At 44.5% G+C, this 24,195-nt stretch overlaps 3 protein-coding genes across 3 annotated transcripts in view; 1 reads left to right on the top strand and 2 right to left on the bottom strand.

The window, feature by feature from the left end:
• The window catches only part of LOC138162167 (chitinase-3-like protein 2), a 13,604-nt gene extending 12,516 nt beyond the window's left edge, over positions 1-1,088 (bottom strand). Inside the window, exon 1 of the mRNA XM_069089230.1 lies at positions 1,064-1,088. Coding sequence (XP_068945331.1) covers positions 1,064-1,088 — 25 coding nt within the window. The remainder of the gene's footprint in view (positions 1-1,063) is intronic.
• Positions 1,089-7,761: 6,673 nt separating this feature from the next.
• WDR77 (WD repeat domain 77) lies at positions 7,762-15,217 on the bottom strand. Its single transcript, XM_069090380.1, has 10 exons — positions 14,831-15,217; positions 14,539-14,724; positions 13,272-13,413; positions 12,923-12,972; positions 12,163-12,233; positions 11,838-11,892; positions 10,769-10,840; positions 9,976-10,084; positions 9,504-9,572; positions 7,762-8,836 (listed from the first exon to the last, which is right to left on the bottom strand). The coding sequence occupies exons 1-10, from the start codon at positions 15,000-15,002 to the stop codon at positions 8,677-8,679; spliced, it is 1,086 nt and encodes a 361-aa protein (XP_068946481.1). The 5' UTR covers positions 15,003-15,217; the 3' UTR covers positions 7,762-8,676.
• Positions 15,218-15,320: 103 nt separating this feature from the next.
• Positions 15,321-23,911, top strand: ATP5PB (ATP synthase peripheral stalk-membrane subunit b). Its single transcript, XM_069090381.1, has 7 exons — positions 15,321-15,481; positions 15,664-15,700; positions 19,654-19,799; positions 21,060-21,223; positions 21,728-21,853; positions 22,382-22,561; positions 23,729-23,911. The coding sequence occupies exons 1-7, from the start codon at positions 15,442-15,444 to the stop codon at positions 23,810-23,812; spliced, it is 777 nt and encodes a 258-aa protein (XP_068946482.1). The 5' UTR covers positions 15,321-15,441; the 3' UTR covers positions 23,813-23,911.
• Positions 23,912-24,195: the final 284 nt, after the last annotated feature.

The following is a 24,195-nucleotide window of genomic DNA, read 5'->3' as shown; positions in this document are numbered from 1 at the left end:
GCTAACATATCCATTGTTGTGCTGTTGTTGGAGTCGTATCCAACTCTTTGTGACCCCATTTGGGGTTTTCTTGGCAAAGATGCTGCAGTGGTTTGCCATTTCCTTCTCCAGTTCATCTTACAGATGAGGAAACTGAGGCAAACAGCATTAAGTGACTTGCACAGGGTCACACAGCTAGTAACTATCTGAGTCCAAATTTGAACTCAGGTCTTCCTAACTCCAGGCCCAGCCCTCTATCCACTATGCTACCTAGTTGCCCCCATAACATATCCATAGCACTTTCAAAGATACACACATACATACATATATACAGACATACACACACATATACATAGATATGTGTGTATATAGATAGATACAGATATATAATTTGAGCTCTCTTAAAGCTCTAAAACTATACATACCTATATCCAAACAGAAATGCAGACAAGAACACATGTACATACATGAATACATATGCCCACATGGCATATAAACAGGCCTGAATATGCCCACACTCCAAATACAAAGAAATGTACAAATAACAGGAGGAATCAGAGTTGCCCCTGGATCTGCTGGGACTATTTGGACAAAATAACACCAATATCTGACACTTGTGTAGCATTTCAAGGTTTGTAAAGAAGGCCCCTTAAACCCTGCACCTTATCCCATTTAGGCCTCCCAACAAATATAAACACCTGGAAGGTTAGGACTAGAATGTTGCCATTCCCCTTTTGTAGAGGAAGAAACCAAGTCCTGAGGAGATGAGGGGATTTGCCCAAAGTCTCACAAGCAGGAACCTATATGGAAATACAAATGCAATTCCACCCCCCCACCCCACACACAAACACACAGCCTTGCACAGATACAGGGATGCTTTCCAGAATACCCAATAGCAATTCCATAGTCTGTCCCTCCTAAGGATCCTAATCTTAATCCTTAATCCTAAGGATTAAGATGGTCTGCCCATTGTCCCCGAGGTGTAGATCATCTGGCAGGGCAGACCAAGGGGCAGGTGAGACTGGCAGCTTCTCTGTGGAAAAAAGGGTTTGGGGGCTGTTGAGTGGGACCTAGACACACTTACCAGCCCAGAGCAGCAGTCTTCCCATTTTGTGAGCCCGTGAACTGTGAAGCCAAAGTGTGGAGCTGATTTTTATGAGTCACAGGGTGCACACCTTCAAAGGACAGTCCAGCCCCAAGCCCAGCAGTCTTGTTCCAGTCACTGATGATTCATGGGCCCGTCACCTGTTTGCAGGAACACCTTGCCCCAGAGTCACAGTGTCCCCAGGGCCTCCTGGCAGCTCTGCATGGCCCCCCCTGCAGGTTCTAAAGCAAACGTCCTGTCAACATAGGACTGAGATTCCCAGCAATTTGAGCTCCTGCCAGGGTCTCTACCCCCTCCTTGATACTGAGCCCTTCCCCCATCTCTACCACCAAGATCAAGCCACAGATTTTAGGGCTAGAAGGGACCTTAGTGGGATCTAGTACAACCCCTCATTTTACATCAAAGCCTAGGGAAGCACCCAAGGTCACATGAGCCCCCATCTTTGGCACTCATCCTCCCTTCCTAATCACTCTTTTCATACTTGGGCTTCCTCTCCTTAATAGAATATGAACTGTTTGAGAATAGGGACCGTGTTTTTGTCTTTCTTTGATCTTCAGGGTAGCAGCCAAAGCAGAGAGTGGGGTGGTACAATGCATAGAGTAGTGGGCTTGGAGTCAGGAAGACCAGAGTTCAAATCCAGACACTTATTAGCTGTGTGACCCTGGTAAATTATTTAACCTCTATTTCCCTATCTATAAAATCCAAATGATAAGAGCACCTAATTTTCACAGGGTTGTTATAAGGATAAAACAAGATGACATTTGTAGAGTGCTTTGCAAACCTTACAATGCTATATAAATGCTAACTATTGTTATTATTAGTATAGTGCCTGGAACACAGTAAACCTTAATAAATTGCTTATTCATTGATTAACTGGAAGTCAGTTACAGTATCTGGCACTTAGCTCTCATCCCTGGCAAATATATAACTTAAAAGCAAAGTACTGAAGATGCCTGTTCAAACTTTCTCAGTCCTATTCAGTTCTCCTCATTGGTGCTTAGGACCCTTTTTTAATACTCGCTCATCCCTTCCTGGTTCTTAGTTTCTTCTTTCCCTCCTTCCTTCCCTGCTCTCTGCCCCCAACCATAGCCATTCCTCATGCTTTGACTACACATAAAAATGGGGAAATTTGAAAACCTCTCCATTGAGCAATAAAAAGCTCTGAAGAAATCCCTACACGTTTTAAAATACTTCAGCATCACACCTCTAACATGTTCTATTAAATACATTTTGATTTCCCTTATTCATGAAACACCTTTAAAATTTTTTTTTTCAACTAACAAGCATTTCTTTTCTCCCTCCTACTCCCTTACCACCTCCCTTCTCCCCTGGGTGAGGAAACAGAGACCCTGATAATAAAAAAATGTAGCAAAACAAAACAAATTCCAACATTGGCCATGTCCATAAATATGTGTATTTTTCTGCATCACGAGCCCATCACCTCTGTCTTAGAAGGTGGGTTACATTCTTTATCAATGGTCCTCTGGAATTGCGCTTGAGAGTTCCTAAGTCTTTTAAAATTGTTCATTTTTACCATGCTGTTACTCTAGTATAAATTGTTTTCCTAGGTACGCTCTCTTCACTCTGTATCAGTTCATACAAGTCTTTCCAGATTTCTCTGAAATAATTTTTCTCCATGTTTTACAATGTGATAGCATTCCATTACATTCATATACCATAATTTGTTCAGCCCATTCTCCTTAGTTTCCAGGGTTGTTTTTTTGTTTTTGCCACTACAAAAAAAAAGCTGTTACAAATTTTTTTTGTGCATATAAGACCTTTTCTTCTTTCTTTGATCTTTTCGGATTATAGGTCTATTAGTGTTAATACTGGTTGGATTGAGGAGTATGTAACAGTCTAGTTACTTTGGGTATAGTTTCAAATTGCTTTCCGGAAAGGCTGGATCAATTCACACTTCCACCAAGAGTGCCTCAGTATACCTATTTTTCCAAAGCTTCCTCCAACATTTATCCTTCTTTTTTTGGGGGATGGGAGTTAATTGGCAAATTAAAATTTTGTCAACTTCATGGGTAGAAGGTGGAACTTCAGAGTTTTTTTTTTATTTTAATTTCTCCAATAGTGATTTGGAGCATTTTTCCATATAGCTATAAAAAAGTCCTTCCATTAAGTACCACCACCTTTGACCATCCTTTGGCCATTTACATCACTGCTTGCTTTGACTATTACAATAGCTTTTTTGGCCCTATCTCAGATGGGAGCTATTTGCTCATTTCCGTCTTCAACATCTTCCCCATCATCCACAAGCCTTCACCAATAACATTTTCAAATTCTCTCTCAAAATACTACTATGTACTTCTGGGCCTAACAATGAACTCATTGAGAATTCACTTAGCATAGCCTTACTCGAATTCCCAGTCTGCATTCCCCGCTTTTGCTCTCTCACTCTGAAGATCACTGCTCTGAATCCCTGTCCAAATTGTGTCGGATGTGTGACATTTCCCAAATCCATCTAGTTCTTCTTTCTGTCCAGATGGTCTGTAGCATACTCAGATGTCAAAATCACTTCTAATGATAAATGAACCTCATGCTTCCCCCCTCTAGCTCCTGGATTTCCTTCTTAATACAATGCTACTTCACCCCATCTTTTACCCATGTGATTTTTTTGAATAATAGCAGCTAGATGGTGCAGTAGACTTGCAGTAAGGAAGAACTGAATTAAAATTTGGCCTCAGATGCTTACAAGCTGTGTGTCTCTGGACAAGGCAATGAGTTTGCCTCAGTTCCCTCAATGGTAAAATGAGGATCATACTAGCACCCACTTGCCAAGTTGTTGTAAGGACCAGATGAGATATTGTAAAGCCCTTAGCACAATGCCTGGCGCTTAATCAATGCTGGTTTCTTCTTCTTCGTGCTCTTTAAACCACTTTCCAATCAAGTCTCACTTATCTCAATGATCTGTGAGGTGAAATTTTCCACTTTGAGCTAGGACTTGCAGTTTACCTAGCTTGTTTACACTGTACATTTGCATGTAGGTGATGTTTTCCCAATGGTTCATTCCTTGGATTTTGTCTCCTTTGAACCTGTGACACTCCTTCCTATACTAAAGCTACTTCCTTCCCCAAGCGTTTTATTATTTTTTTCTATTAGATTTCCAAAACACAAGACAAAAAACATTTTTTTTTCTTTTTGAGAAAGTGTGAAAGGTCACCCTTCTTTTTATTTACTAGCTTTTTTTTTTTTAGGGAGGAAGGCAGGGCAATTGGGGTTAAGTGACTAGCCCAAGGTCACAGGGCTAGTAAGTGTTAAGTGTCTGAAGCCGGATTTGAACTCCGGTCCTCCTGACTCTAGGGGCGGTGTTCTATTCACTGCCACCTAGCCACCCTGACAGAAACAGTCTTACCAGCCTTCATGCTGGAAATCAAGGGCGTCCTTGAGACGAAAAATTAGTCAGGGGCAACATAGATGGGGCTTTTAACAGTGCTGTAGTGGACAGACTCAGAGACTGATCTATGAGACTGGGGCTTTTTTTTTTTTTTTAAGTTTTGGTTGCTGATGGAGGGACCTCCTATTCAGGCTGCTAGGGCACCCTTACACTGGGAGAGGGAGCATCTGTGAGGAGGCTGCCAGACTTCACAGAAATCCAAGAGAAACCATTTCAACTTGGTCTGGGGACAGGATTAGAGTCAAGGTCAACTGAGATAGACAAGGAGAAGTCCCAAACATCACAAATATACCAGGAAGTTAAGGGCATGTCCCTCCTGTTCATATCCAAGAGCTCGTGAAGACCTAGAACAAAAGGGATTGAACCCATTGTTTCCAAACCACTGAACGTAGGGTTATATATGCAATATCCAGGGCATTGTTTGGCTTTTCCTGTGCAACTGTGTGACATGTAGGTGTGTTGGAGTTGTAGGGGAGACGAGTAGGAAGGGAGAAGACCCAAGAAGGCAGCTCGTCCTGGCCTCTTGTGTCTAAATGAAGGTAGTGCAAGGTCTCAGGCGTCCAACGGGGTTTCTAGCACCTTAGCTATCATGTGGTTTGTCCTCTCTGTAGTCTATTGGCACATATTTGTTGTCTCCCCCATTATACCACCTACAAGTTCCTTGAGGGCAAGAAAGGAAAAAACTTTTCTTTTGCCTCCTCCTTGTATCCCCAAGGCTTAATGCAGCGCCTGTCACATAGGAGACACTGGAGGTTTTGGTTGATTCAGTTAAACTCTATTCCTGACAAACTGGAGACATCGTTTCTATAAGGATGTTTGGACACTTCCACTATTACCAAAGAGCAGTTGACATACTCAGTGGCTCAGTTTCCTCCTCTGTAAGATGGGGAAGACTAGAAGGGATTGTACAGGCCTTTGAAAATGATAGAGCACTGACAAAATGCAGACCTGTTGATGAGTTGATGCGCTGGAAAGGGTCATAGCATGAGTTACAACGGGAAGAACACCCATTCATCCAGTCCAAACTCATTTTACAGATGTGGAAACTGAGGCCACAGCAACCTGCCTAAGTTCCCATAGGTAAGTAGGTAGTGCTGGAAGTCCTTCCAGGGACTTTGACTCCAAACCCAGTGCCCGCACTGCATCATGCTCTCACTCAAATGACTCAAACACCCCCTTCAAGTTACAAGGGAAAACCAAGCTCTAAAAATAAGTGACTTGTCCATAGCCACATAAGCAGTTGATTAATAACTTAGTGGTCGTTTTGTGGAGGATGAACAGGGATATGTATGGCCTTGCAAGGGAACCTTCGCAGACCTGCTGTGCTCAGCCTGAGAGTTCCATTATTTTCTAAGGCAGGGTTCTTAACCTAGGACTGGGAACTTGGACGGAAACCAAAGCCACATCATTTAAATAGAACTGGTTTCATATATTTGACTTTATACACCTAAAAACACTATTTTGAGAGTTCCATGGGCTTCACTGGACTGCCAAGGGAACCATGAGTCAGATGACTGAGAAGCCCCTGCTCTAAGAGTACCAGAGCATAGGGCCTGGAACCTAATATGCTCAGTGTGAAAACAGAAGGATTAGATTCAAAGCCCAGCTTGACCTTTTCTTAGACAGCCTTGGGCAAGCCGGGCAGACTCACCAGGCCATCTCTTCTGTTACATCCCTGCCAACTTCTAAGCCCCACTTCATCTTCTCTCCCCCACTGACCAAGGGCCAGCTTCAGCACTTTCCCTTCTTCCCTTGCTCAATGCTCCACTTTAATCACTCCCCGGACTGCCTGCTGATGCACGTTTAGTTGTGCATCACACCCTGCTTATGTAGTGGGATTTCCATCAGAATACTATTTTATGTAAACTTGGTGTCTGTCTTCCTGTGCCTCACAGCAAGATCAGCGGGTTTTAAAATAAGCCTTTGGTTTTATTAGATTGGTGAGAAACCACCTTCTACCAGTACAGACTGGCAGCCATTTTGGGAATTTAGTGTAATTGGTATCAGGGCCATACTGCCTGCAAACTTCTGTTTGCAAAATTACTCGTGTCCCAAGTGGTATTAAGGTCTACTTTCTGATCTATCTCCCTCTGCATTTATGGAACTTTTGCGGATGAAAAAAATTCCAAAACACACCTCATCCCCATGTATTTTCCCCAATTATAATTTATCTTACTCGTGTAGAAACTTAGTTTGCAAAACACCCTTAATATGCATGATCTCACTGCAAATTCATAAACCCACGTATAGCTAATAGTTGGCATATAGTGCCTACTATGTGCCCAGTGCTAAGTGCTTTAGAAACTTACCTAATCAGAATAACCCAGGAGGCAGGTGCCACCATTATCCCCATTTTACAGCTGAGGTTGCCCAAAGTCACATAGCCAGTGGGTGTCTGAGACTGGATCTGAATTCAGGTCTGCTTGATTCCACCCTGCTCTCTACCTTCTGTGCCACCTAACTACCTCTAGGCAGAGCATTTATCATCCTCATTCCAATCCCAACAAGCATTCAATGTCTACTACGTGCCAGGTATTGGGAACTCAAAGAAAATGAAAAGCAGACCCTGCCCTCAAAGGTTTTACTGATGTCAGATGGAGAAAGCATGAGGACCCCAGCAACCACGTAAACAATGTGTAACAAAAATGACATTAGTTAAGCTTTAAAGAAACAGTAAACAAACCATTCCTGATGTGGGAGTCATTCCTGAATCAACTGTCTGTGATGGTGGAAAACACATCAACTTGGGGTTCAAAGATAAAAATACATACAAAACAAGAAAAATAATTTTTAAAAAATATGGTATGCAAAAATGACTCCATCTTGACCTTTTTAAACAAGCTACTGATACTGAAAGATGGACAGAGAACACATATTAACATGAAAATAGTAATTATTTTTATATATATATGTAGTAATAATAATGAAAAAGGTTTCATTAATATAAATTGATTGCCAGTCAAGGTCAAGTGGTCATCAGGCCAAGGCTCGAAGGCCTCATCAGCTGTTCTGCCAAGATTCCTGTTCAACTACAGGTTGGCCTGGGGATCACAAAGGTGCCTTTCTAAGTCTTTGATGCCTTCTTCTTATCACTGAAGAGATTCGACAAATTACCTGATGCGCCCAAGGAGATGAAACTTGTAGCTAAGATGTAAGTTGAGCCATCAAACCCAAATTTTCTGTCTCCCCAGCACCTTTGTGGCGAATCACAGCAACACAAGCTGTATGCCCTATTTTACAACACATGTAAGCTTTAAAACATACACACAAAACAGAACCCAAACAAAGAATTTTATTTCACCAAATCATCTAAGATTCTCCACTGGGATAGCTCTTGGTAATGGAATCTATATCACTGACATGACCCCAACCACGCAAGCCAACTCCTGAAAGCTGAGATATCTCAAGAGATGGTGGTCAGGGCAGTTTGGTATCAGAGGAGCAGATCCCAAAGTCCTCCCCTCTGGTTTGTCAGTTTTCTGTCTCACCCCCACCTCCCATTCTCTTCTCAAATCCCTCTGGATGTCCCCAAACCAAGTCTAAGCCATCCCCTCTGGCATCTAGCCAAAAGAAAACACTAGAACTAGTCTCTTAGGATTAGATTAGGGCAAGAAGGTAGCAAGGAATCTGAGTGCTGAGGCTGCACTAGGGGAGGGGGGTCCCAACAAACTAGGAAAAACAGACCTTTTTCCTTCCTGCTCAGCTAAGGAAGAATTCATATTAAGGGAAAGAAACCACCTCAAGTGACTGAGGCAAGAGGTTGTCCTAGCATAACCCAAGGTGGGAAAGGCTTTTAAAAGAGTTTTCCGTTTCTGTCTCAGATCTATAATTACAACTAAAAACCCCAAAGGGCACTCCCAGGATTTTGCAAATTCCTCGACACCAGAGGGAAATGAAGAGGCACTTCTCTACCCCTTAATGTACTTTCTGGGAAGGAGGAGGAACAAGGGGAGGTAACTAGATGTGGGAACAGACGGTCCTGATTATCTTTGTTTAAAAATTTAAATATAATCTAAAAAAATAAATGGCTGTCTCATGTCTCTATGAGATACCAGGCAGAGAAGCGTGGTGCCTCAACTGCTCGGCTCTAACAAATCAAACCTGCCACACACAGGACTGTCTTCTCACAAACCCAGGGCTGGTGGGTCTGGATTTGTAAGAGTTTGGCCTTTTTTGCCTCCCAGCCAGTCTACTTGCTGGCACCCCCAGGAAGAGGAACTGGAATCGGTTCTGTGGGCACAGTGTGGTGGAAGACCTGATGGTCCCAGCCCACAGTGGTGAGCAGAAAGTGGTTGAGTGGGGACCACGTAGCATCTCTCACAAAGTCTCTGTGGGCTCGGCTTCTGAACCTGGAAAGGAAAGAGAACAAGGAGTCTGGCATGATGGAAACGGATTAAAGGAAGGGAGAAATGTAATGAGATGGGTCTGGAATACATCACTGCAAGAGGGCATACTATAGCACCTTACAAAACCCACTGGTCACAGAATCCAAGAATCTAAAGTTGAAGTGTGTGTCTAACCTTGTCTAACCACATCAGTCACAGAAGAGGAAAAGTGTGGTCCGGAAAGTCCCAAAGTCAGTGGGGCAAACTGAGGACTAGAACCTGTGCTCCCCATTCCCAGTCTAGGGCTCTTACCATGATACCCAACTGCTACTCCTAATATATGGATATGTTCACAGTATATATATTTGTCTCTGTAACTCCTGCTACAGGAGTTATGTTGAGAGGGCCCCTGGAGTTAATTAACCCTTCCCAACCCTCACTCTTGCTTGCCCATGCAAAGTGCTGGTTTTAGGTCAGCCCTGGTACTCGGGAGCTGGCATAGCCCTCCTTTCTTCATCATACCTAACATAGGTGATGGTTTATACCTTCCAACTGACAATGGGTTTTTTTAGAAGGGAAACTAAAGCCCAAGATACCCTAAGGATGGTAGGGACCTGAGCAGTCAGGCTGGCTAACCCACACCCCAACAGGAATTCCTCCATCAGGCCCCATGATTCCACTTTATACTTACACCTCTGTAAGGCCAGAGTCAAGCACAGCTACAGAACAGTCTTCACTGATGGATGCCAGGAGGGGAAAACTGTAAGAAGACAGGGCAAGAACAACAGAGCTGGCAGCTTCCCCATTAGCCCAAAGGAGGTGGTGCGGGGCCACTGCTCACAGCCACAGGAAAGCTGGGGAAGGGAGGGGACTGGGAGAACTGAGGATAGATCTCTGCAGCCCCACATTCTGCCTGCAGCTTCCCCCACTACCCCAATTACCACTAGACATACAGCAGGGAGGGTGACACTCCCCAGCCACCCTTAGCAACATCTCTACGACCCAAATAACTGGTCCTGGTTGTGTTCTGTTTAGCTCTCACAGTCAGAACAGCCTGAGCCTTAGAGACCACCTGACCACCCAGGACAGGACTTGCTTCCGATCTTCTTGCCCCCACTAACACCATACAGGGCACATATGTGGCCACCAAGGCTAAACAGTACCTGTCTAGTGAGAATACCAGCCTTGTGACGCTTTGGGAGTGCACAGAGGAGGAGAGGATAGTTTTAGGGTTCTTGATGTCCACAAGGAAGACCGTGCCATTCTCATCACCTACAGGGAATGAATCAAGATGGCATCTGTGTTGAAAGGCCTCATGCTGTTCTTGGCCTAGAATCAATACTCAATTACTTATTTTCTACGGTGCCTCTTTGTGGGTTTTCTGTGGCTCATTTAAAATCCAAACTAGCCCCTCGACAAACTTTTGCCCACCCACATAAGCTCCTAGGTCTGTCCTAAGCTTCCATGTGTTCACGAGTGGCAGCATCCATTTTGGCTAACATAAAAGGAGGCATGTAGGAGAGGCTGCTGAGAGAAGAAGTCACAGTGCTCTCCAAAGCCCAGCCTAAATCCTTCCCACAATTGCATCTCTATACAGATCCAGACTGCATCATAAATCAGAAAGCCAACCTCTCTCCAGGGCCCAGAGACACCAAAATAAAAGAGGCGGGATGGCTACAGCAAAGGATTGTAAGAGGACAACCATGTCAGCCCAAGCCTGATGTTCTCAAGAAACAAGCACCAAGGAGGGGGCTGGGTGGCGCAGTGAATAGAGCACTGGCCCTGGAATCAGGAGGACCTGCATTCAAATCCTGCCTCAGATGCTTAACACAAAAATACTAGCGCTGTGACCTTGGGCAAGTCACTTAACCCCAATTGCCCTACCTTCCTCCCTCCAAAAGGCAAAAAGAAAAATCTAAAAAAAAAAAAAAAGAAACAAGCACCAAGACTTCTTACCAAAAGTGAAAACTTTTTCCTTCTGAGGATGCCAAGCCAGTGAGGTAGGAAGGTGATGGGAGGCACTTTGGCCTGAGAAATTAAGAACAGCAGAGGGAAATAAGCAGAACCAAAGAATGTTATACAGTAACAGCAACTTTCTTCAAAGAATAACTGTGAACAGCTATGCTATTCTAAGTAATGTGATCGTTCAAATCAACTACAAAGGACCTATTCTATTCACCTCCAGAGAAAGAACAGATAAATCAAAGTATGTTTTGTATGGTTCTATATCAAATGGTCTCTAATGAAGGGCTGGGAGAGAAGACAACTCAGAACTCAAAACATCAACAAAAATAAACATAAGTGAGGGGCGGACAGGTAGCACAGCGAGTAAGAGCACCGGCTCCAGTGTTGAGAAGACCTGGAGATCGAATCCCGGGCTCAGACACTCAGCACCACACCCAGAAATAACTGGCCTTGTAACCTTGAGCAAGTTACTTAACCCCGACTGCTTAAAAAAAAAAAAATAAACATAAGTGAGAACAAAGGAACGGATATCCCCAGAGTTAAAGACCAACTGTTATCCTCCCCAACTGCATCCTTTATCCATATCTCAGTGTTGGGTCTGGTAATAGAGACACTCTCCACTGATCCTATACTTCCAGGACACTAGCAAGAGAGGCATACTGGTCCATAAGCCTCCTTCTCTCTAGCCTAAGAGGACTCAGTTCTGTCCCCCATCCACCTCCTATCATGGTGAATGGGACAGGACCTGTCCAGGAACAAGGGATCTCCTTTCCCTGACATTAACAGAAATGTATAGCAGAGGCCTGGAAAACTATGGGACAAATCCAGCAGTCACTTTTTATATCCTCCTCTTGAGTTAATGACTTTTGCATTTTTAATAGTTCTAACATATTTTAAAACATAAGGATCATTTTTAGCTCCAGGATCCATACAAAATGAGTGGCTGCCATAGTTTGCTGACCTCTGTCCTAGAGGATAGAGAAAATTATCTGCCTATAACCTGTTGATCTTTGACAACCAAAGTCAACAGGCCTTTCCTAACGCCACCATTCAGACTCACCAATATGTGTAGCTGGCTTGGGGCACCGGATATCCCAAAGTAAAATTCTATTGTCCTAGAAGTAATAACAGAATAAAATCCTTCATTATCGGCATGGTAAAATTAGAAAGAACACTGCATTTGAAATCACAAGTCCTAAGTTCATATCCCAGCTCTGACACTACCTATGTGCCTTTGGCACTTTCCCCTTCTCTGGGCCTCAGTTTCTTGAACGGTAAAATAAGGGTCTCTCCCAGTTCCTAATTTCTAATATGACCACTTAGACTCAAGCTGTACTGTGTCTGCTCAACACTTTAGATGTGGCAAGCAGAGAGTATCATCTTACCTCACTGCATGACAGGAACTTAGATTCCTTGTAGGGACAAGCAGCAACACAGGAGACTTCGCCAGAGTGAGCTATGAAAGAAAGGTGGACAACACCATCACAACCAGACATAAGCAGAGAGGCCGGACCAAAGACACCAGCAAAAAAAAAAAATACTTAGCCTCAAGATGGGATTCTCAATCACCATGTTTAAAGATGTGGACAAGATATAGGCAGAACTAGGATGCATTTGCAGAAAACAAAAAACAAGATGGACCACAGCCATTAATTAAGCTAGGAAGTCTGCCCATCAAATGGTGGAGATAGCCCTGGCTCTCCAGTCAGAGGACATAGGCTCCAACCCCACCTCAAGTCCTTCCTACCATATGAACTTGGGCTTGAGATCCCCCCTCTCTAAAATGAAGGTTAGTTCACATGGTCTCAGAGAGCCTTTCCAACTCTAGGCCTGTCTAGGATCCTCAGCTGCTTCCCCCTGGAAGAAGTGAGGAACGGTAGAAGACTTCTGTGAAGCTTCAGGCAGAACACCTGAACTTTAGGATGTGAAGGGCACCAGCAGCATGTTGCAGAGGCTGAGAAAAGAGAAAACATCCCCTCCTTAAAGCAGAAGGATGAATATGTGATTTCTTAATGGCCCTGTAGACCCTAATGGAGCCTTACCCATAAATGTAGTATACACAGCTTTTAGCACGAAAATCTAACCCAGAAACTCAAAAGAACCAAGACGGCAAAGATGGAAGGGAGAAGGTGAAGCAAAACTCACCTCTGTACGAGTGCAGCACTTTCTCTACAGCAAGGTCCCAAACTTTTATGCTAAAGAAAAAAAAAGACCCTGCATTCATTCCTAAACAGAACTGTTTACAAAAAAGCACACGTCAAGTGCAGGCACTAAAATACAGTTTAGAGAAGTTGCAGAGGTTTCCACTTTCCTCAGTTCCTTACCTGGAATGCTCATGCTAAAGTCTGTTAGGATGGCCTGCTGTTTTTTGAAGGTGTCCTTATGTTTTGAATGTCTTAATTATCATCCAGGTACTTTTAATGAATCAACTAGCACTATTCAGTCAGGCCAAAAGGAGAAAAGGAACACGAGAAGGACAACAAGAGTAACTCACCTGAAGTCCTTGCTGCCGCTGACGGCCTGTGTGCCATTCATCAGGATACTGACACTGGTTACTATGTCATCGTGTTCATATTTGCAGAACTTGTTGACGATAAGTGTCTCACCCTCATCCAGTTCCCACAGTTCCACAGCACCTAGAAGATGTGGGGGCTGGAATTATGCCAGGTCTACAATTCACAGGGCAGCCAAGTTCACTTTTAGGGCTCTGTGGGCCCTCCTTTAGCTCTTGTTCTACACATCAACAATGTGAGTTAATTCTTCAGTAAGTAAAACTACAGGTTGACAGCAATTCTCATTGTCAGAGGTGTGAACTGTTTCCCTCATCATATGAATTTATATTGGTGCTTGTTTTCCTAGATGAGTGGTCTGACAAAGGAGAGAAGAGGGAAAGGATAGAAGGGAAAGCTGTTTGGATCAGACTACTGATAGGAAAAAACATTTAAAGGATCAGATCCCAAAGGGAAAGGAATCTGCTCCCCTGGGGTTTTCTGTGCAGATATCTGGCCAGTGTGATTAATCAATCCTTGCAAACGTTTAAGGGACTGGGGAAGAGGAATCACCAAGACAAGACAAATCAGAGGCTCAAAAACAAAACCACTTATGGCAAGTTCAGTCTCTGACAGCCCTTTCTTATCTACCCAAATATCACAATCTCAGCTGGAAATGATCATCGTGCCAGGAGAGGCAGCAGCCCACTCCTCTCTTTGGGGAGCCTTTGGAATGTTTCCTGAGCCCTGTCAGTTGGCTTCCCTTAACTGTTTTTCTCGGTTACAAGGAAGAGTTCTATGGGGGAGGGGAGATCATTGGGAAGGGAGTGTGGTGTAGGAAGCAAAAAAAGCATCAATGAAACGTTTGTTCAAAGTCTCAGTTGAAAAGACGGACATGCAGGACTAGACTGGGCAGGCTTGAGGGCCCGTCCCACGAGGGGCCCCAAGCAGGCTGGGGCTCCCGGAGGGAACGCCTGGCTTTTCCCCAATCCATGCCCAGAGCCTAGCATACGGCTTACCCGAAGCGGGGGGGCTGAGCTCTTCTGTCCAGCTGGGGGGAATGCAGGAACTTCCCGTGCGCGACCCCAGGGGGTTCACACCCCACCTCCTGGCCTCCCGGGGTGGCCAAGAGAACAAGCCCTCACCCGGGGGCACCTGTCAGGACCTCTCGGCATCACCCCGTGAGGACGAAATCCTTAGCTGGGACCCCGGGCCCGGGCTGACTGCAGCCGCCTCCCTCCCCGGCCAAACGGGTCCCTTGGGGACACTCACCCGAGTCGGAGGCCACGAAGATGCCCCGGTCCCCCACCCAGGCGAGGTCCGACAGCCCAGCTTCGGTCTGCACTCCGGCCGAGCAGAAGCCCTCGTTGGGGGCCGAGCAGGGGTCCTTGAACAGCCACAAGGAGCCAGCCCAGCTGCGGCCGCTGAGGCTGGACGCGCCCAGAAGCAGGGAGCCATCTGCGGGGAGAGCGGGGGGCCGGGCCGCGGGTTAGAGCGGCCGGAGGCAGGGGAGGGGGCACGGGGAACGGGTGGGCAGGCCGGGCAGGGGTAGGGCGGTGCTCACCGGACCGATAGCGAGCCGCCTCCAGCTGCCGCTCCATACAGGCCGGAGCGTTGGGAGGCAGGTTCCATTCCGCGGCAGCAGGAGGCAAGCTCAGCGGCGGCGGCGGCTGCGCTTGCTGCTCGGGCTGCGCCTCCGCCTGCGACTCCGGCGGCGGCTGCGACTCCTTGCGCATCTCCACGGCTCCGGCTCTAGTCCTCTCTCGGTCCCGGGAACCGCTCCCCACGTGGTGTCCACTCGGGCTCCCCGCCCCTCTCTGGCCAAGAGACCGGAGCCCCAGTTTCTCGCGAGACTTACCTCCTCGGCCCTGCCCCCTTCTCTTTCCGTTAGTATCCGCTGGATTCTAAACCTACATTCTCCCACCTGCCCTAGTTCCCCCCCACTTCTCCCCCCGCCCCCCCCCTCACGCCGGCTCCCTTCCGCCCCGGCTTCCTTTTTGCTCTCGCGACAATTGAGGTTGGAGACGGGAGGAACGGAGATTGGACGAGTCGGGAGATCGTTCTCCCTCCTCCTCTCGCGAGATTTACCCTCCGCCATCTTAGCGCGGCAGCTGACAAGGTCTCCCCGCCGGGGTCACAGGGACACAGAGACTGTTGAAGGGACCCTCACACAATATGCTGTCCCGGTTGGCGCTGCACGCTGCCGGCGCTGTGGGTGAGGAGCCCCGGCCGGGGGGCGTGGGGTCGTAACTGGGGAGAAGAACGTCCTTGGGGCAACGGCCTCAACAAGGGGTGGGGGAGGACCCTGGAGGGGTCGTGGGGAGCCGCGGGAAGGGCGCAGGCAGGGAAGCCCAGGACCGCGCGCCCCTCGCTGACTTGGGTTCTGTGTCCCCACAGCTCCGGCGCTCAGGAACGCGGCCCCGCTGGCTCCGGGGTAAGTACCGTCCGCCACCTCCCGTTTGGGGGTCGAGCAGCGCCAGGCCCGTACGGGCCCTGACCAGGATCTCGCTTAGTAGCCCCGGGAACGCCGGGCTGGATCCGGAGTGACGAAGGTCCGGGCTTCCAACCCGCCTTCGACCCCCGCACAGGCAAAATGCTTACCGTGTCCGACCCTAGCCTCGGTTTCCTTTTCTGCAGCCCCCTAATGAGGCTGCACCGCCGGCTCTCCGGCCGATCCTCCGCCTGAGTCTGGTAGCCCCAGGTTGGGAGGGGTCAGCGTTTGAGACTTAGAGCCCTCGAGATCGGCTTCTCCCCGGGTGACCTTGGACTGCCAGGCTTCTCTGCTCCTCCGCCTTTCAGGTCCTCGTCCCCTGCATCGCCCCTCAGGGTGGGGAGGGGGGCGTGCCCCGTTTGGGTCCCCCATGTGCATAGGAACTGGCAACATTTTATGTAGCTGTCTTGTATTTGTGTGTTTAAAAAAGGTCAGTTTTTATGTTTTCTTGTGAAAAAGAAAAGCAGAAGCTTTTTGGTGGTTAGGGAACTGTTCTCGGAGGTAAGGTTTGGCTATACGGGTCCCACCTGGACAGGTCACTTAATCTTTCTGTGCTCTGGACATCGCTCCCAGACAGGGCTTTGAGGTGCAGAGAAGGTGCCACTGCCTTGTTAGAGGGAGTTTCCTCGACTGGGAATTCCTCGGACTGATGAAGTCACAAGTTTGGTCATTTTCCTCATGGGTGTGTGTGTCTGTCTGGAGGGGTTCTTCCTGACCTGGATGTTGGCATAGTTTTAGAAGACACTTAGTGAGTGACAAGTGGACGATATTAATGATAGATAACAGATGTAGCCAAACTTGTTGACTGACCCTGATTATGTTTTTTGACGTTGTTAATAACTTTAGCTGACAACACACAAATAAGCAAAATCTCACCAAAAACCAGGCAGCTCAATACATTGTTTTTTTAATGGGGTTTATTAAACTTTTGAATTGAAGGAGCACTCTAGGCGTTTTGTTTCTTGTTTTTAGTCGGGCATAGCAATTTGTCCTAATGAATTGGCCAACATTTGACATTTGTGCCAAGAGAGTATACGTGTCCATTTGGATGGAGATCATAGTAGTGTGCAGCGGGACTCTGCCCTTGGCTATTTAAAAGCTCCTTTTGGAGAAATAGCATGTGATTGTTAGCCCTTCCCCATCATTATTTATTTATTTTTCGCTCAGCCATTGGTAGGATTCAAAGCTGGGCCTACCTCAGCCTAGTGTGTAGCATTGGTTTGGAATGCAGAGACCCATGTCTGGTCTCTGATATTTAGAAGCTCTGTGAATTTGGGCAAACGTCTTAACTTCACTGAGTCACAGTGAGCATATATCTTCAGGCCCCACTAACTAGCTATATCTCCCTATAGAACATATCTGTAGTACCTCTTTAAGAATGTTGTGAAGGGGCGGCAAGGTGGTGCAGTGAGTAAAGCTCCAGCCCTGGAGTCAGGAGGACCCAAGTTCGGTTCCAGCCTCAGCACTTAACACACACACACAAAACTAGCCGTTTTAACCTTGGGCAAGTTACTTGACCCCAATTGCCCTCCAAAAGGCCAAAAAAGAATGTTGTGAAGCTCAAATACATACGACATTTTCTAAATCTTTAAAATACTGAACATCAGGTATCATTGAACATTTTTTTTTCAGTACCGTAACATGAATGACATGGAAGGAATACTTACTAAATCACCTGGCAGATAGCAAATGTTAGACCAAATATGGATCACTCCCATAAGAGGAGAAATTATTGAAAGCAAAGAAACATGTAAACTGAAAAAAATTATTATTCTACCCTAGTCCTGTCGTAGCTTAAGACCTAGAGTTCTTATTCCTGATCTTCTGTAGATGTTTTATAGCTGAGTGATTGAGACAAATCACTCTCATTTGCTCTCACTTCCCTGCTTCTATCATTTTACATCTAGGGCAGCCATCATTCAGTTGAAAGCTTAGAAACACTGCTGCTCTTTGGGATCCACAGCAGAGGTTCCTCCTTCCTATACCTACCCCTGTCTGTGATATCACCTTCCAGGAGAATCCACCTCAAGGTCACAGGGAAATGACCTAAGCTACGAAGGACAACCTAGGAACACTTTGGAAAGAAGGGTGTTCTGCCTGCCTGCACCTCTTGGTTCTCCCCAGCCTTGTGGATATGAAGAGGAGAGGGAATTAGGAGCAGGGTGTATGTAGGTTCTGACATGAAAGTATGAGGAGAAGTCCTGGTAAAGACTTCCTGAGCTGCTTGTGCCAGATAGACCAGCACTTACCTTAGAACGCTCAGATATTATTCATGCTAGGTTTCGAAGAAAAGTAAAACCCAGATTTAGTTGAATAAAGCATTTATGATGACACGTTATGGTTTCAGAAAGAACCCAACAGTGTGAAAACCAACAAGATGAAATTTAACAGATTTAAATGTCCTGGGATGGAAGAGGTGTGATTTATTATCCTTTGTTGGGGGGGAGAAAAACCAAATGATATAGATCATAAAAAGTAACTCAGCACGCACACACACACACACACACAGACACAGACACACAAAACAAGCAGTTGAAGAAATCAGGACTGTTTACTCTGGAAAAGGGAAGTTTACACAGGAATAGGAACCTTCTAATATCTCTAGGAGCCTTCTGGAAGAGAGATTATATCCCTGTTCTTGAATTCAAAGGAGAAAACTAGGGCCAACAGGTAGAAGTTAGGAGATGCCAGATTTTCATTCACTATGTAGAGTTTTTAACTGTTAGAGCTGTCCAGCATGGAATTTAGACTGCACGGAGTTGGGGAACCTGCAGCTACAAGGCCACATCCTCCCAGGGCTTTGGGTGTGGCCTTTTGACTAAGTCCAAGTTGTACAGAGCACATCCTTTTATTAAGGGAATTTATTCTGTGAAGTTGGGGGTCAGTGAAGGGGCCACACTTGAGGACCTAGAGGGTCACATGTGACCTGGGAGCCACAGGTTAGAAAGATAACAGACTTACTGTTGTGGGATGTTTTCAAAGCAAGCTCTCAAGATATGTTGAAGAAAAGAATCCTATATTGGTAAGAAAGTTGGATTAGTTAACCTCTGTAAGGGAGACATAGCTAGTTAGTGGTAGTAAGTGGGTCTAGAAGGCAGACCTATACCCCATCCAGTACTGTTTCCATTCTACCTACTGGGAAAACTGAGTCAGCTGTTCCTCTTTTATACCAAGATTTTCTATTGAAATTTCAAGTACCTTGTTACTATTTAGAAATACAGTTCTTGGGGCAGCCAGGTAGCACAGAAAGAGCACTGGACCCAGAATCGGGATGATCTGGGATCGAATCCGGGCTCAGACACTTAGCACCCACCCAGAAACACCTGGCCGTGTAACCTTGAGCAAGTTACTTAACCCCAATTGCTATAAAAAAAAAAAATACAGTTCTTGCTTTATGTAAATTCACCTTATGTTATATTTAAAGAATCCTGAAAGAAATCAGCATTCTAAAAAACTACCTCTTTTAACTTTACTGTGCTCTCCACTCCTGCCCCTCAGCTCTTTGTTCAGTGGCCTTCCATCTTCCCCCCACCAAAAAAAACCCCTCCAAGTTAAAACAAATACAGACATGGAGACCTTTGCCCCACTCCATCCAGCACTCCAGTGTCTGTCTTCTGTCAGTCTGTGCTTTGGTATTATCTGTCTGGCCCTGGCCCCAGTGTGTGTCTACTTTCAGCCCCCATATGTCTGCCCTCCTATGTGTTCTCAGTTCTGACCAGGTCCCCAGGTGGCTGACCCCAGTCCTTAAGTGTTCCTTCTCCTGCCCTCATTTCTTTGTCCTCAGCCCATCCTTGAACCCTCTTGTTCAGACAAATTCACATTACATGAAAACTCTAGGGAACAGTGGACTTAAGTAAAATCAGAATTGTCTGTATCCCCCTTTCCACCACCTGCAGGGTGCTTCAGGCAACCAGGATTTTTCACACAGCTTCTCCCCATCTGGCACCTCTGCCTCCTCTTCCTGAGCATGGAGGGAAAGTTCGTCATGGGTTGATTCCTGAGGAATTCTTTGAGTTTATGTATCCTAAAACTGGAGTTACAGGTAAGCAAACTTTCCTGCAGAAACAATGGAAATAGTTTGGGGTTTGGTATCACTTCTTCCTTTTCATCATTACCTTATTAATTTGTTTGGATAACCAAAAACAAAAATTAGACCCTTTCTATTTTATATTCCCTTTTAGAGGCTGTAACCCGTTTATTCTTGACTTACTCTAAACAAAACTTGTTGCTATGACCACTGGCCTCTGGAAACTACCGTGTTTCCCCGATAATAAAATACTGTCTTATTAATTTTTTTGGACAGAAAAACACCAGAGGGCTTATTTTCAGGGGAGGGCTTATTTTAATGAACATTGACAGCAATTTTAATAAACAGGTAAATGTGAACAAAAAAATGTGCCAGCAAGCAAATCACTGGGGAAGAACAGGATGATGCGCTCACTGCTGCAGCTCTGATTGGATGCAGCTCGGAGCGCGGCGTGCGTTTCGGGGGAGGGGGGACGGTGCATACAGAGGGTACCGTAATGTAGCGTGTAGCGCAGGGCATCACCTTCACTACAGTAGCAATCTCAATAGGGCTTATTTTCGGGATAGGTCTTATTATCGGGGAAACTCGATATTTCTGGGCTTCATAAAACTTGACATTTATTTCTTCATTAAACTATTTATTGGCATGCCATGTGCATAATAACTTCTTTGATGTATAGATAAAGTCAGAGCTTACTAGGTATTTGAGAGAGATAAGACATACATGGAAGTTAAGAAACCAAAAAGTGTATGTTTGCCACATCGAGTGACTTAAAACACAAATCTGCAGACAGCATCATCTCTAGCAGGTCCTACCAAGCTAGAGAAACTGTTTGCCTGTTGGCTAAGCACCAGCTGACCTAAGTGTAGAAGATGGGTTACCAGGTGATATTTTTTGTTTTTTACCACAGCAACTGAAACACTTTAGGGTTACAATTTGCATTGCTTCAAAGAGTACCCCCTTTGACAAGATCACGAACTTTTTTAGTGCAAAGGTACTATGAAAATTAGGTATTAAATATAGATAGGAGTGGATAGATTTCACACTTAACCAATACTGTTTTGGTGTGGGAGCTCTTAAGAAATCACTTTGACAACAATGATTATTGAATGTCTTTGATACCAAGTTTTTCTGAATGATAGGGTTTTTCATGTACTAGATGAACTGATTTTTAAAAAATTTTACTTAGTCTACTCATCAACCAGTCTGAAACTTCATTTAGTCCTTATTTCTAATACTATACAGAAGTTCTCATAAATATTCTTTTTCTTTCAGGTCCTTATGTACTGGGAACAGGACTTATCCTGTATTTTCTCTCCAAAGAAATCTATGTTATTACTGCTGATACGTTTGCTGCCATGTCAACATTGGGGCTCCTCGTTTATATAGTTAAAAAATATGGTGCCTCTGTAGCAGCTTTTGCTGATAAACTCAGAGAGGTATGGACAGAAATTTGATTTTTTTTTTTTTTTACAGAAGTTTTAACAGTTAGCAATAGGGCCTTCAACTGATCTATTTGGATATAAAATGTATTGTGAGGGGAGCTATTTTGGGGGAGAAAACAATTATTGCAGACTTTTCTGCTAGTGTTACTTAACCTAAAATAACTTATTTTTTAAACTGTCAACATTCTCCAAATATTCCCATATGTAAAAACCAGTTCTATTAGCAGTGGCAATAAGCATCTGTAACCTGAATGACAGATCAAATCCTATAGAGTCATATTTTCTACATTTACTAAAATTCTTGATTACTTTTTAGTTTTAGGTTGATTTCTTTCAGATATTGGGCTGGTATCTCTTTATCTTTGGCTTCCATGAAAATTGTGTGCATTTTTCTTCCCTTTGCACACAAATGAGCCCTAACTTCAAAAGGGGAAAATGGATCAGTGATTATTATCATTGGCTTTTTCACTAATATTTTCATAAACATCTTACTTGCAGGACCAGATGGCTGAGGCAGAAGGTCTGAAACAGGCTTCCATAAAAAATATTCAAGATGCAATTGACTTGGAAAAGAAACAGCAAGCCCTGGTTGCCAAGCGTCACTACCTTTTTGATGTCCAGAGGGTAGGTTTTCATAGGAATTTAAAGTACTTTTTCCACATGAGAAAAATCCTCCTGGGAATTCAGTACATCAGATTCAGGAAAAACAAAATGCTAATATGATGATTCCTTTTTAGAAAATTTCACAGGTAACCTGAAAGGATTATATTCAGTTTATTAATCATTTTATTAATTTCTACCATGTGCTAGTGACTATTGAACAAGAGTGACAAAAGCAGGTTCTTGGAACATGGACAAATCAGAAACTAAAGATTCGGGTAGCCTTAATCTAGTGTTTTTATATTGGGTTTATCATTCACATACAAATCAGGGATCACCTACCACCTAATGCTTAGATAATTTTGCACCCAATTTGGTTAAGATTTTTTATTTTCCAAATCATTAAATTTTAAGGAAAACAACCTACCAAAAAAAGCCCTTCATCTTTTGCATAGAATAGGAAAGAGTGATGCTCGTAATGTTTTCCTGGCACAAATCTTGAAACAACATGTGGGTCTTTAACAACAAAAGTAAGCTTTCTCGCTTGTTTAGAACAACATTGCCATGACGCTGGAAGTCTTTTATCGTGAGAGACTGCACAAGGTATACACGGAGGTGAAGAATCGCCTGGACTATCAGATCGCGAAGCAGAACATGATGCGACGCAAAGAGCAAGAGCACATGATTGCCTGGGTGGAGAGCCATGTGGTGAAGAGCATCTCCGCTCAGCAGGTAGCAGATTGTTGGCATGGCTGGTGACTGTGGGTCCTGGAGCTGCCCTGGCATTCAGTCTGGAGGAGGGCGTATTCAGAAGTTACTGTGTAACTGACTGAGAATCCTGCCCTTCTCAAAATCTGATCCATAAGAGACTTTCTTCTGAGGTCTCCATAGTCACCTACCCAGCTGCTGGGACTACAAAGGAATAATTTCCTGTTGTCACTTAGGCCATATTTTAGTAAGATTTATATAAACTGATTCGAAATTAAACAGAATAAGGAGAACCGTTTGTATGACCAGAATAATGTGAAGGAAAAGAACGCTCCAAAAAACTTCATAAAACTCATGTAAAGCATACCTCCTGCTTTAGTCAGGGAGAGGGTAGAATGCAGAAACGGTTGGATGTGGTCAATCTGTTGATTTGTTTTATGTGTTTATTATTCTCCTTCACATTGTTATGGTGGTTATATAAATAGTTCTCCTTAATTCTTAATCAGTTCATACAAATCTTAGTAAGTTTCCTTGAATTCTTTGTTCATTTCTTACAACACAGTGCTTGTTCAGCCACTCCCTAATCAATGATTATTTTCCTAGCAGTAATGCAGGAATTGGGTGTATATGATCTGACTGTTTCCATAGCTGTTTGCATGGAAGGGATTAGCTGTGTAGTAAGCATCTGTATCTGGGGTTTGGGAGCCGTGGCAGAGAAGAAAGGCATGAGAACATGGTTGGGATATGATTGAAGGTTCCAGGTGCCGGTGATCATTTGAAATATGCACAAGCAGCACTCGTGGTCCATGTGCTAGGTAGGTGTGCACACGTTCTGGCTCTTCATCTTCAGTTCTCTTCCCAGAATGACTAGCTGCTTTTCTTGTGAAGAAAGTTGTGAAGCTGTAAAGGGGAGTCTGTCAATATGTCCGGGTGGGTGTTAGGCCTTGTAAGTCTCATAACTTAAAGCTCTCTTATCTACCTACCTTACTGTATAAATTAAGAGTCCTGGTACGAAAGGCATGCACAGGCTGCAGCAGCCAAAGAATTTCAGGCAGCCTGCAAAAAATGTACAGGAAAACGTTCTTTGTGTGTAGAGGAAATCCTTTGGCTGCCATGGGGTGTGTGGGCCTGTTGTAGAACTTGAGTATTTCATGACAGACTGACCCATTTTCTCTCTCTTATCTGTCACAGGAAAAGGAAACAATTGCCAAGTGCATCACAGATCTGAAGCTGCTAGCAAAGAAGGCACAAGCGCAATCACAGTCGGTTCTGTAAAACTATTTCATCGTAATTAAGACATCGAAAAGAAGTTTTTACTGGCAGTACAGAAGCTGTATTCTTTGTGACCCTTGTCAATAAAAATCTTTCTCTGAACATTGTATTACCAGCCGTACTAAAGCTGAGCTTAAACCTCTCTTAGAGGTATCAGGTTTGGAAATAGGAGGGTGACAGTTGTTTTATTGAAAGGTCATCTTTCAGCCCAACTGCTCTGTGGTTTGATGTAATTGAAAAACTTGATTGAAGTTTAGAACACTACCAAAAGTTCTCAAATTACATCTTAAATTTTAATTTTGTTTCGATCTATCATCTTGAAATAAAATAACTGATACATGGATGCCTTCTAAAAAAAATTTTAACAGATTTCATTTAAATTTATT

Source organism: Petaurus breviceps, unplaced genomic scaffold (assembly GCF_028583685.1).
Source record: "Petaurus breviceps papuanus isolate PSGF00001 unplaced genomic scaffold, PetGlider_PUasm1.0 186, whole genome shotgun sequence".
NCBI lineage: Eukaryota > Metazoa > Chordata > Mammalia > Diprotodontia > Petauridae > Petaurus > Petaurus breviceps.
The sequence above is the reverse complement of the archived record's forward strand: the minus strand, read 5'-3'. Positions and strand labels throughout refer to the sequence as shown.